Raw genomic sequence first — 13,473 nt, forward strand, 5'->3', positions numbered from 1 at the left:
ACAACCATTCTGACTGGACCATGGATAGGTGAAGTTATGCAAACATACATTGTCATTTCAGGGTTGGGGAGGGCACCTGGAACATCTTTTTTAGAAGCGGTTTCTTGGGACTATGGCTATAATTGTGTATGTGTTTGTCTTGGTAGCTCATGAATTTGCAGTCTCACTTTGGCACTGATGACAGATTCCGCATGGACTCCCGATTTCTAGAAAGTGACAGTGAAGAGGAACGCGAAGGTAAAAGCCTCGTTGTCTGAACAGTGCTGATGTCAGAGTTGGGACCCCCTAAGAAGTCATCTGGTCCAGCTTTTGCTTAACACTGGAGAAGCTCTACATCCCAAAATAGTGACTTATGAAGCTTGTTATCCAGTGCACAGCTTGTTCAGTAGTCCTTGAGTTCGTTTGCACATATTAGTTTATTTAGAAAATTTAAATTACTTGAAGCTGCCAGAAAAGAGAGGAATAGATGGCATCCACCAGAGGCACGGTCTTTCTCTGTGCCATCTCTCGCACAAGGGAAGAGGTGAGGTCCCTGTCTGGCAGTAGAATTGGAGGTCCAGGTGAGGTCATGAAAGACAGTTAAGTCACACTTGACTCTGAAAGAGAGTATTCTTCCCTGGTGTGTTTGCTGGGTGCAGGTATTTTAAAAGGAATGTGCTATTGAATGCCATTCTACTTGGATGTGTCTTTATTGGGGATGTGTCTACTTGGATGTATCTAGCAGTAATGATGCTATCAGAAGCACCCAAATTCTACTCTTTTACTTCCTTTAGCGTCTTCCATAGCAGTGGTTCTAAACTTTCTCTAGAAGATCTACTTCTGTCCTCGAGTGAGCTCCCTGCTCCCTCTGTAGTCACAGAACTTCTTTCTTTACACCTTCCCTTTTTCCTTCCTTCTTGAGTTAACCTAAACTGCATCTGAATTCCTCATTCCTACATCCCACTACCCCCTTTCTCACAGACTTCTTCATCTTCCCTTTCTTGTAGCTCCATTTCTCTTTCTACAGAAAAAGCTCTCATAGGTCCAAGATGCCATTCCTTTAACCCTGCCAATTTTCAGGTTGGCACTCCTAAGATTTTAGTTCTAAACTTGAAAAAAATAAATTACATAGGACCAGTTGACTATTGAAAAAACAGTCTGATTTGAGTACTTCAGTTCTTTGAGGTGATTGTTATGTGTTGTACATTTCCAGGAACCAGAGTTCAAAGATTAAATTCTCCAGGGTCCACACAACTTATGCTTCAGAGCGTCTCACTCAAAATCCCATGTTGAACACAGGAATGGACAGAACCTTGGGAGTAGCCTACATTTAGAAGCTGCACAGAGAGGTTACTTCCTTACCTTCTGCCACTTTAGTCTGTCTCTTTACAGCTCTTCTGTTAAGTGCTCCTTCAAAAGCTGTGAATTACCAGTTCACCAAATGGAGTGGCATTTTCTCCAGCTTCAGCCTCTTCAGCTGACCTGCAGCATTTGTCACTGGTGAAATGTTCTCTTTGCTTTGCTCTCCATTATACCACAACTTCCTGGTGTTTTTCTTCTTTCATTGGTAACTAATGTTCCTTTCGCCTCCAGGTGTAGGCTCTTCCCAGGTTTCTGTAAGTTCTTGTTGCTCTAGCCTTCTCTTATATGGGTAATTTCCATCTTTGATTCTGATTGCTCTACGGAGTCCCATGCCTTCTTTTCTCGGTGCCTGATGGATCGTTCTCACAGACATTCCTGGGCCCGTGTGAAAATTAAAGTCCCAACTTCAGTTTCTCTCTCAGCTCCTCCAGACCCTGCTGTCATTGTTGATGGCACTCCATTCCTAAGGCATGCGGACACATGTCCTTGTGTTTTCCTCCCTACTTTTGAGGCTCATTTTCAGTGAATTGCAAATACTGTCCTGCAAGTAGGCAGCACGGCCACCCTACAAACACCCTTTCGTGTTCTACTGTCTAGTGGTCATTATTAGGTTAAAATTGAAATTGCCATTTTCAAAGTCAAAAGCTATCGAATTAGTAGTTTGATATGGTTCAATCTAATGCAGCGTAAAACTTTGTACTTTTAAAAATATGTGTTCATTTTGTCTTCCCCTACCTGCCACATGTTCCTCCCATCACTGTGTCTATCCTTACACTTTGCCTGGCTTATAAAGCATTTCTTGATTTATTTGAACATGATCTGTACCTCCGTGGAACCCTTAGAAAGTTTTGGGACATCTCTCTTGATAATTTTTTCAAATCAGTGTTTTGATTTAGTTTCTGTTTTGGTTTATATCCTGTAAAAAGTTGAAAGGGTCTTTAACCCTTTTCGGTCCAATGTGGAGGCTGACTAGACAGACCAGGCGCTAGGAGCAGGTCCAACATCGAGGCTGAGGTCGACACTGCAAACCGGTTCAACATTCAATCCCGTCAATTAATTTGGACCAGACTGTTTGATTTCCAAAAATAAAATTGGACCACAAAGGGTTAAGGCTTATATCTGTAATCCAAAGTAGCTGCTTAACTTTCCTCCCTGATAAGTGTCTTTTTCTGTAACTGAGGGTAGCAGCTATCTCCTTCCATGATGCCCTGTGCATATGGACCTTGGGCTCTCTTCCTGCAGTATTGATGACTGTATCAAAAGCTGGCACAGCTGTCTACTGAAATACATTCATCAGTAGAATTGCCATCTTTCACTTTTAGGTGTAATTTAGGTTACAGTTTAAAATGTTAATAACTCAGTCTGGAATAACTTTAGTTTTGTAATTGATATCTTTCTATACAGTTGTCAGTCTTTACCTTAAAAACTGTTACATGTGCCAATGAAAACCATTAAATACAGATTCAGTTTTTATAATTACAAATAAAAGTGAGAATTTTTGTTTGCTGGCCATGCAACTCCTGAGTACACTGTGGCGTTGAGGGTCTTGGTGATAGGGAGATTATTAGCAAAATGAGTTTTCACTTTTTTTTCTGCCTATCTTAATGTGTTTAGGTGATTGATAAGTATTTGATGAGTGAGACTCCTCAAGTTATATTTGCCAAGAGATCACTAATTACCTGTTTCCCTTTAAGACGTAAACGAAAAGAAAACTACTGAGAAAGAAGAGCTCGCTGCAGAAAAGCTGAAAGCCTTAAATATTGTGCAGAGTATTTTGCAAACCAACTTAAGCAATTCTGCAAGCAAAGGATCAGTACCTGCTAAGAAATTTAAGTACGGTTTATGTCCTATCCCATTCCACCTTTTTTTTCTTTGCTACAAATGCCTTCCTGAACTCAGTTTAAAACGAGGCCATTTTAAACTTGCTGAGGTGGCCTATGGCAGGATGTATCAGACCTTTAAAAATATACCTGCCTTTGACCCAGTGATTCAATTTTAAGGAATTAATCTAAAATAATTTCTATGCCTATGCTCTTAGATATCATAGCAGCATTTCTTCCATTAAGTGTTATCAATACAATTCTTTCTCATGGATAATTTTAAACATGTAATTTAGAGAAACTAGTGTAATGAAATCCGTGTATACCAGCTTCTGTATTACCAACATATGACCAGCTTTCTTTTCTCTGCCTTTACTCACTTTCCCTTGCTTTACCCACTGAAATATTTTATGCAGACCCTAATAGTATGTCATTTTATCTCTATATATTTTAGTATGTTTAAAATAATGTTTAATATTAACAGAAAGGTCCAGGGAAACTTAAAAGTAATAATTTAAAATATTATTTCTAATGAGATTTTTCTTTGATATCGTATAGCGTTGTCTTGCTCAAAAAGTGGAATGGCTCTGGTGTTGAATTATAATTTGCTATTAACTTTTTGCATTTGTTTTCTGATTTATCTCTTCCAACTTATCACTCCTTTTTTTACATAGGGACATCATACACTATGATCCAACAAGGCATGACCATGCCAATTATGAAAAAAAGAGAGATGATAAACCAAAAGAAAGGTAAGTCAAGCTCCTTCTTTTAGTAGCAGGTTTATGTGAATTAATCTCACTACAAACAAAGGGAAAAGTCAATAGTAATGAATATCGCATCCATTGGCCTCCACTGTGTTTAGTTTAAGACCAGGGGAGAAAAAGGACTGGAGTTATGAGTGTGGTGGAGAGAGCCTTACCTTGGGCAAAGGAATGTCATACATGTGAAGGATAATGTGTGCTCCTGCTCTAGCATGGTGCCTCCTATGCACATCAGTTTCTTGTAGCTGCTGTAACAGATTACCACAAACTTGGTAGCTTAAAACCACAAAAAGTATTTTCTCACAGTTTTGAAGGCTAGGATTCTGTGTTGATAGAGTAGCTTTCTATGCTAGGTGTCCTATAGGGCCCAGTGGCTCAGCCTCCCCAATTACCTGAGGTGGACACTCTTGGTGCACCCCTTTGTGGGCTTCTTGTAGTTAAGCCTTGATTATTGTAGGTATCACTGGGAGGAATTGACCTCCAGGCCACTTGGCTGTGAGAATCAGCTGAGTCTACTGTGGGAGAACTTCGTGCTGGAGACACCCTTATGGGGCAAGACTTGCTTCAGTGGGGCTTTGGTGCTCACTGAGTCTGCCCCCTGAGTGTGTCCCTTATGGATCTGAGGAGTTGTAATCTGGATGGTCCCTCTCTGACCACTGGGTACACTGGCTCTTGGATCTCTAAGGAGGTGCTAATTTAGCCTCTGCCTGAGGCTACCCAGCAGGAGCTGTGGAGAGATCTGCAGATTCCTCTTCTTTGTTTGGGGTTTGGAGGTGCCCAGATGAGGCCCAACTGTGAAGCAGTGCAAGCTGCTGAGGGGTCTTGGGCCTTCTTTTGGAAGTTCTGGGTCTCTCTGACCCAGCTGCAGTTTGTTAGGTAATTTTAGATTGCAAAGGGCTAGGCCATTCATATGCAAAAGCCTTTGCGCACAGCTTGGGTGGGGCGGGGTCTCAGGGAATCAACAGGGCAGAGAAAACAGCTATAGCTGATCCTCAGTCCTGCCCTTAGAGGCCCCGGGTCTCATTGTCCCCCGGTAATCGCCGTAAGCGCCTCTGAGAGAAAGCTGCCCTTGAGTTCCGCCCAATGCCAGACAGTTCAGTTTCTCCCCGTATGAGTCTGGGTCCCCAGAGATTCGCCGGGAACTGGAGTTCAGAGCAGTCGGGAGCTTAAGACTCCCACCCCATTGAAATAGACAACTGCATCCTCAGTTGCCAGCCCTTTCCACATGCGCCTCCATACCTCTGAGTCTCAGTGTGCTTTTCTCTTTCTTTCTAGTTGTAGAATTTCCACTCAGCCAGCCTTCCTGTGGTTCTGGATGATGTCCGTTTTGTCTTTTAGTTGTATTTTAATGTTTTAAATGCAAACTTTTTCTTTTTTTTTTCTTTTTTTTTAATATATTTTATTGATCTTTTACAGAGAGGAAGGGAGAGGGATAGAGAGTTAGAAACATCGATGAGAGAGAAACATCGATCAGCTGCCTCCTGCACACTCCCTACTGGGGATGTGCCCGCAACCAAGGTACATGCCCTTGACTGGAATCAAACCTGGGACCCTTGAGTCCGCAGGCTGACGCTCTATCCACTGAGCCAAACCGGTCAGGGCTTAGTTGTATTTTTGAAGTGGTTGTGCGAGGCAGCAATTTCCAGTGTTTACCTATGCCGCCATCTTGGTTTCCCAAGGCTAGGATTCTGAAATCACAGTTAATGGCAAGGCTGCATTCCTTCTGAAGATTCAGTGTGAAATAGTTTCACATCTTTCTCAGCCTCGGGTGCCTGCCAGCAGTCCATGGTATTCTTTGGCTTGTGGCTACATTGCTTCGTCCTTTGCCTTCACCCTCACATGGCCTTCTCCTCTTTTCTGTTTGTATATCATCTTTGTGCCTTATTATATGGATGATTGCGTTTAGGACTGACCTGGATAATCCTGGATAGTCTCTTTGTTGCCTGGTCCTTAACCACCAAGTCCTTTTTCCAACGAAGGTAATACTCACAGGTTCCAGGGTTTAGGGCCTGAACATGTCTTCTGGGGAACAACCATTCAGTGCACTACTCTAGTGTGGTAGGAGCTTCTCTTTCCTATAAATATGCTGTCAGTTTGTTAAATGTGCCAAATACATGAGGCAAACAGTAACTTCCCCTGCCTTACCACTAAAAACATGTGGTATCCTGAATTAAATCCTGGAACAAAAATGACATTTGTAGAGAAACTAGTGAAATGAAAATAAAGTTTGAGTTCCGTTTATAGTAATGCAAAAACATTAACCTTTTAATTTTGGTAATTATACTATAGTTATATAAGGTGATACTATGAGAAGAAACTAGGTGAACACCACTTTTCAACTTTTTTTGTAAATCTAAAATTATTCTAAAATTAAAGGTTACTTTTAAAAAGAATCACATATCAAACCAAAGTAGAACCAATATAAATATTCCCTGCAATATAAAAATTTTTTTTTCTTTTTTTTTCTTTTCTTTTTTTAATTAAATCTTTATTGTTCAGATTATTACATTTGTTCCTCTTTTTCCCCCCCATAACTCCCCTCCTCCCAGTTCACGCCCCACCCTCCGCCCTCACTCCCCACCCACTGTCCTCATCCATAGGTGCACGATTTTTGTCCAGTCTCTTCCCGCATCTCCCACACCCCTTTCCCCCCCAAGAATAGTCAGTCCATTCCCTTTCTATGTCCCTGATTCTATTATGATCACCAGATTATTTATTCACTTGATTCTTAGATTCACTTGTTGATAGATGCATATTTGTTGTTCATAATTTGTATCTTTTTTTTTTTTTTAATATATATTTTATTGATTTTTTACAGAGAGGAAGGGAGAGAGATAGAGAGTTAGAAAAATCGATGAGAGAGAAACATCGACCAGCTGCCTCCTGCACATCTCCCACTGGGGATGTGCCCGCAACCCAGGCACATGCCCTTGACCGGAATCGAACCTGGGACCCCTCAGTCCGCAGTCCGACGCTCTATCCACTGAGCCAAACCGGTTTCGGCCATAATTTGTATCTTTACCGTTTTCTTCTTCTTCCTCTTCTTAAAGGATACCTTTCAGCATTTCATATAATCCTGGTTTGGTGGTGATGAACTCCTTTAGCTTTTCCTTATCTGTGAAACTCTTTATCTGACCTTCAATTCTGAATGATAGCTTTGCTGGATAAAGTAATCTTGGTTGTAGGTTCTTGGTATTCATCACTTTGACTATTTCTTGCCACTCCCTTCTGGCCTGCAAAGTTTCTGTTGAGAAATCAGCTGACAGTCGTATGGGTATTCCCTTGTAGGTAACTGAGTTTCTTTCTCTTGCTGCTTTTAAGATTCTCTCTTTGTCTTTTGCTCTTGGCATTTTAATTATGATGTGTCTTGGTGTGGTCCTCTTTGGATTCCTTTTGTTTGGGGTTCTCTGTGCTTCTTGGACCTGTAAGTCTATTTCTTTCACCAGGTGGGGGAAGTTTTCTGTCATTATTTCTTCAAATAGGTTTTCAATATCTTGGTCTCTCTCATCTTCTGGCACCCCTATAATTCTGATGTTGGTACGCTTGAAGCTGTCCCAGAGGCTTCTTACACTATCTTCGTATTTTCAGATTCTTTTTTCATTTTGCTTTTCCGGTTGGGTGTTTTTTGCTTCTTCGCATTTCAAATCTTTGACTTGATTCTTGTGTTCCTCTGGTCTGCTGTTGGGAGTCTGTATAGTATTCTTTATTTCAGTCGGTGTATGCTTAATTTCTAGTTGGTTCTTTATCACAACATCGAGGGTCTCATTAGATTTCTCGAGGATCTCATTAAGTTTATCGGCGGCTTCTAGACAGTTCTTGAGAGACCTTAAAAGTGTGGTTCTGAACTCTATATCTTCCATTGACAATTTTGTCCTGTTTCTTTGTCTCCGCATTTTTTATGCTTTCTTGGTGCACCCCCCTAGTGGTCTTTGTGCGCAGTCTTGTAGTTATGCCTTGATTGTTGTAGCTAATACTAGGGGGGATTTGACCTCCAGACCAAGTGGCTGTCAAAATTTTGTATGTTATTTAAGGTTATCACAATGGTACATAAGTAGGGGATATTTTGTATAATATATTAGTTTTTGTTTACATATAGGCTTATTATCTATTGATGCATAACAATTTGGCCAAAACTTAGCACCTTTACACTAAAAACATTTATTATCTCAAAGTTTTCCTATGTCCAGAATTTGGGAGAAGCTTTAAGTGGTTCTGGCCAGGGTTTCTTAAGAGGTTGCAGTCAAGCCCTGGCTGATGTCACTCAGTTGTTTTAGCGTCATCCCATACACCAAAGGTTGCTGGTTCGGGTGCCATTTCGGTTCCTGGTCAGGGCACATGCCCAGGTTGCAGGCTTAATCTCTGGTCAGTTTATGTGTGCGAGGCAGCCAATCGACTTTTTTTCTCACCGATATTTCTCTTCTCCCTTCCTCTTGCTCTAAAAATTAATAAAAACATATTTTTAAAAGGAGGTTACAGTCAAAACATTGCCTGAGGCTTCAGTCTCTGAAGGTTTAACTGAGCCTGTAGGGTCTGCTTCCCAGATGGCTCATTTACATGTCTGTTAGCCAATTCCTTACTTTGTTGGCCTCTAATAGACAGCTTAAGTGCCCTTGTAACTTGACAGCTGGCTTCCCCAGACCACGTGACTGAAAACAGAGAAGGAGGAAGCCATAGTGTATTTTATGACCTAATCTTAGAAGTCACACACTGATACATCAGTCTTATTTAATCTTCTTTCTTTTTTTTTAAATATATATACTGATTTCACAGAGGGAGGGAGAGGAAGGAAGAGATAGAAACATTGATGATGAGAGAGAATCATTGATCAGCTGCCTCCTGCAAGCCCTACACTTGGGATCGAGCCCACAAACCGGACATGTGCCTTTTAACGGAATCAAACCTGAGATCCTTCAGTCCACAGGCTGATGCTCTATCCACTGAGCCAAACCGGCTAGGGCTTATTTAATTTTCTTGAGCCAAGTCACTGTCAACCAGTACTTTCATGGGGGAGTTTAAGTGCCATCTCTTGAAGAGAGAAGTATTGAGGTATTTGTGGACATATTTAAAACCAGGACAATTCACCCTCTGGCCACAAATTGTTTACATTCCCACCACGTGCAGAATATTTTCTCCTCCTCTCTAGACTCCCCCAGAAGTCTCAGCTCTTTACATTATTAATTTAAAATCCAGGATGTTGTCCCCCAAATAAGATCTAAGTGCAGATCAGGCTTACCTGTTGTTAGTACAGCACCTTGAGTGAGGCCTTTTGATTAGAAGACCTGGGAACATGTCATGGTGGAATGAGCATAGATTAACCAATCTAATGTAAGCACTACTATTCAGTGGAGAAAACAGTAGGCAGAAGGAGTCACTGGTCCATAGGAGCTCTGAAATTTAGGCAACCAAATGTCACGAGATCTTTTATTAGAATAATTCTCCGTAGTTCTTGACTCTGTCTTTTGCGTTATCCTTTTATATATATTGATTTGAGAGAGAGACATCAATTTATTGTTCCACTTATTTATGCTTTCATTGGTTGATTTTTGTATGTGCCCTGACTGGACATTGAACCCACAACCTTGGCATATCCGGACAACATCCTAACCAACAGAACTATGTGGCCAGAGCTGAGTAATTATCTCAGCCTGCTTGTAGAAATATGGGAGTCTGAAAGCCTCTTTGTTGTTAACTGTCTTTGTACTTAGCTGTTCTAGCTAGAGGTGTTTCTTTTAGTATAATCCTCTTAAAATATTCATGAGTCTCCTGTGAATATTCTTGGGGTTCATTCCATTAGACAAAAGCCACATTAGAAATCATTTTGAGGTCAGCTTTTTTTTTTTTTTGGTACTGTAGTCTTCTGCTAAGAGACATCATCTTTAAACTCCTTTTAAGGCTTATTATTGGAACAGTTGAAGTTTCTGAGCTCTGTGTAGTGTCTTAACCAGACAATTTGTCTTATACGTAGAATGGAGTGTACATACTTTTCTGCTAAGGGTCAGATGGTCTGCTGCAGTCACTCCGCCTTTGTAGCAAATGAGGGAGCTTGTATTTCAATAAAACTATGAGAAAGACCCACCTGTTACATATTATTTATGAATGTCACGAAATCATCTTTTAGTTCTTTTTCCAACCATTTTAAACTATAAAAAATATTCTTAACTTGTGGTACTTATATAAATAGACAGCAACCTTGATTTAGCCCGTGTGCCATAGTTTGCCAACACCTGCTTTAGATTATCTTTTTCTGAGAGTCTTAGATTTGATCTTTGCTTAGAAGCCACTTATTAAATTTCATGTCATTTGTCTTCTTGAGATTAGGAGTCTTTAAAACCATGAGATCCTGGTTCCTGACAAAACTTTTTTCTCTAGTTTCACTGTCTCTGCTCAGATTTTATGGTAAACAGCAAGCAGAAACCAGCAAATGACTTCATCACCTTCCTGGACATCTCCTTAGCTAGATCACCTGTTCATTAGATACATTTCTACTTCCCGTGTTAATAAAGGTGACAGTGTTACTGACCTTTCTGTCCCTGCATAGGAGGATCCCCTTTCCTGCATTTCCAATAGCACTCATTTTTCAGCACAACCTTCCTGCAGCCTCTTCAGTGGCCATATAGTTCCTAGTAACAGTCTTCTTAAGAGTCTGCAGGCTTTTGCTAACACCCTCACTGACCTACCAATTTCTGCCCATTGCTCGGGCTCTGAAGCCACTTCTATGTCTCTTCTAGGTCCCCAAATCTGTATCAGTTGTGCATTGCCATATTAAAAATTGCCTCAAAACTCAACAGCTTGAAACTGCAAGCAATATGTTAGGTTCTAATTTCTCTGGGTCAGGAATTTGAGAGTGCTTCACTAGGTAGTTCTGGCACAGGGTTCTCAAGAGGTTGGAGTCAAGATGTCAGCTAGGACTATAGTATCTGAAGGCTTGAGATCTGCTTGCAAGATGGATCAGGCACATGGCCATTGGCAGGAAGCCTCACTTCCTTGCCTCGCTGGCCTCTCCACTTACCTATTTGAATTCCCTCACAGCATGGTAGCTGTTCCACAAATGCAGTGACCAGAAAAGGGAAAGAGCAAGGAGGAAATCAAAGGGCCTTCTATGACCTTAGTATCAGTAGTCACACACTACCACATCTGCCTTATTCCATTAGGTAAAGAGGTAGAGTCCAGCCCACACTCAAGGAATGGGGGAATTCATCCCACCTCTTAGAGAAAAGTATCAAGGGATCTTTGGAACACTTGAAAACCACTCCATCCTAGCTCAATGGTAATCACTTAGGACTGTCATAAGGACGCCATTTTTTATAGCATTTGTTATCATTGGAGGCATAGCTGTCTTAAATTGTAGCTAGATTGGAAGCATTAAAAATTTCTTACTATGAGATAATCTCCACCAATAATAAGATGATCATTTAAGACATCTTGTTCACTTACTATTTTAGTAATATAATTAAATTTTTGGCCCGATATTACTCCTGATATATAGAGTCAGCTCTTCTAGGAAGGATTTTAATCTTTTATTAGCTAAAAAGTTGATATTGGAAACTGCCATGTAACTTTTTATCTAAGATCAAAGAGAAAAGCATATTCCTAAGTATAGAGCAGGTCTATGGTAATATACAAATTTCATCCCGAAACAAACTAGACTTAGCATGTTTATGATTCATTTCTAAAACAGAATTATGCCTAAATTCTTTTAATCCAGTTTTGTATAAGTTACAGAACTTTAGAACTGGAAATGCCTTCGAAGTCCCCTGGTTTAACATGTTCATTTTACAGATGAGATAACGGAGGCACAGGAAGTGAGTTTTCTTACTCAAAGCTGATATCTTAGGTGTACTTTCTGAATCGTAGTTCACAGGTTAAGAGATAGAGTATGATTGTGCTGTTGTAAGTAAAGTTTTATATATGTGGATCCTACTGGTTTTTGAAAGGATGGAATTAAAGTTGTCCATGTTTTACTTTCTTGATTCCTGGAGACTGTTCAAAAACTGACTGTTTCGTTGTGGTGCACATGTCTGTGTCAATGCAGTAAGGCAATGCGGAAGAAGAAAAGAGAGGAGGCTGAGAAGCTACCTGTGGTGTCTAAAGAAATGTATTATGACATCACTATGGATTTAAAAGAAATATTTCAAACTACAAAGGATAGCCATGAAAAGAAAGACGCACCCTATGTGGACTGTGATGAAGAGAAAGCAAAGGAAGTCCATGTCCCTGCAGCTCCAGTGATGGGGGCCAAGCAGCCCAGCGGGTTCACATTTTCCTTTTTTGATTCAGACACAAAAGATGTAAAAGAAGGTATTTTTCTTTTTTTACTCTTTCATTCTAGGCAGTTTAAACTTAACTGAGTGTACATTAAGTGTAATGATTTAACATTAGCTGAAGAAACTATTTTTTCTTGCACCTAAATAATATGAGGTTCTATATCACATGGCCATAAATGCAATGTTCCTGGAGCTGTGTTTAACACAGTAGAAAATTGTTTCAGCTTTAAGAGAGCAAACTTCTAGCATATGAAGGGAAGCTAAAGAATAATGTGCAGCATACCTTCTGTTGAAGAGGTATACTAAGTCATATATTTAAATAATTTCATATCGTGACCTGGCCGGTTTGGCTCAATGGATGGAGCATCGGCCTGCATACTGAAGGGTCCCAGGTTCACTTCCAGTCAAGGGCAACTGCCCAGATTGTAGGTTCGATCCCCAGTGTGGGGCATGCAGAAGGCAGTGGATCAGTGATTCTGTCTCATCATCAATGTTTTTATCTCTCTCTCCCTCTCCCTCCCTGAAATCAATTAAAAAAATTTTTTTAATATATAAATAGTTTCATATCTTAAATGCGTTTGGAGAAGCCATGACTTATTTACAGAAGCCAGTACCATATGGTAGGAGAAAGGAAGAAATAGGTAACTTTGGCTTTATGTAAATGTGCTATTTCATGGATATCCCAGTTGTTTCAAACTTTATCCTTGAAGATTTGCCAGAATCTAGAGAAAAATACCAGTACCAGTACTGTTATTCCATTTCAGGGGGTTACTGTTGAAGGCCAACATGGTACAAAAGTTAAAAACCCTATTCCTTTCCCCTAACCAGTTTGGCTTAGTGTTTAGCAGGGGTGGGCAAACTTTTTGACTCGAGGGCCACAACGGGTTCTTAAACTGGACCGGAGGGCCGGAACAAAAGCATGGATGGAGTGTTTGTGTGAACTAATATAAATTCAAAGTAAACATCATTACATAAATGGGTACGGTCTTATTTTTTTAGTTTTATTCATTTCAAACGGGCCGTAGTTTGCCCACGGCTGGTTTAGAGTGTCCGGCTTGGAACTAAAGGGTCCCAGGTTCAACTCCAGTTAAGAGCACATGCCTGTGTTGCAGGGTCAGTCCCCAGTAGGAAGTGTGCAGGAGGCAGCCAATCAATGATTCTCTCTCATCATTGATGTTTCAGCCTCTCCCTTACTCTTCCTCCCTAGCTGAAATGTATAAAAAATAGATGTTTAAAAAAAACCCTGTTCCTTCGGGCTGCTCTTTACCTAGTGTTCACATTGGA

At 40.5% G+C, this 13,473-nt stretch overlaps 1 protein-coding gene across 9 annotated transcripts in view; it reads left to right on the forward strand.

Annotated features, from left to right (window-relative positions):
- The window catches only part of NOL8 (nucleolar protein 8), a 49,072-nt gene that overhangs the window by 22,302 nt on the left and 13,297 nt on the right, over positions 1-13,473 (forward strand). For 7 of the 9 annotated variants that reach the window (XR_004967985.1, XR_004967986.1, XR_004967987.1 and 4 more), the window contains exons 10-13: positions 147-237; positions 3,036-3,174; positions 3,836-3,913; positions 11,958-12,223. Coding sequence is in view for 5 of the 9 variants with exons in the window: in XM_036311200.1 (XP_036167093.1) it covers positions 147-237; positions 3,036-3,174; positions 3,836-3,913; positions 11,958-12,223 (574 nt within the window). In the remaining 4 variants the exon portion in view is untranslated. Of the gene's footprint in view, positions 1-146; positions 238-3,035; positions 3,175-3,835; positions 3,914-11,904; positions 12,224-13,473 lie in introns of those variants that run through there. The other 2 variants (XM_036311204.1, XR_004967988.1) reach the window with 2 other exon arrangements.

Source organism: Myotis myotis, unplaced genomic scaffold, assembly GCF_014108235.1.
Source record: "Myotis myotis isolate mMyoMyo1 unplaced genomic scaffold, mMyoMyo1.p scaffold_m19_p_52, whole genome shotgun sequence".
Lineage (NCBI taxonomy): Eukaryota > Metazoa > Chordata > Mammalia > Chiroptera > Vespertilionidae > Myotis > Myotis myotis.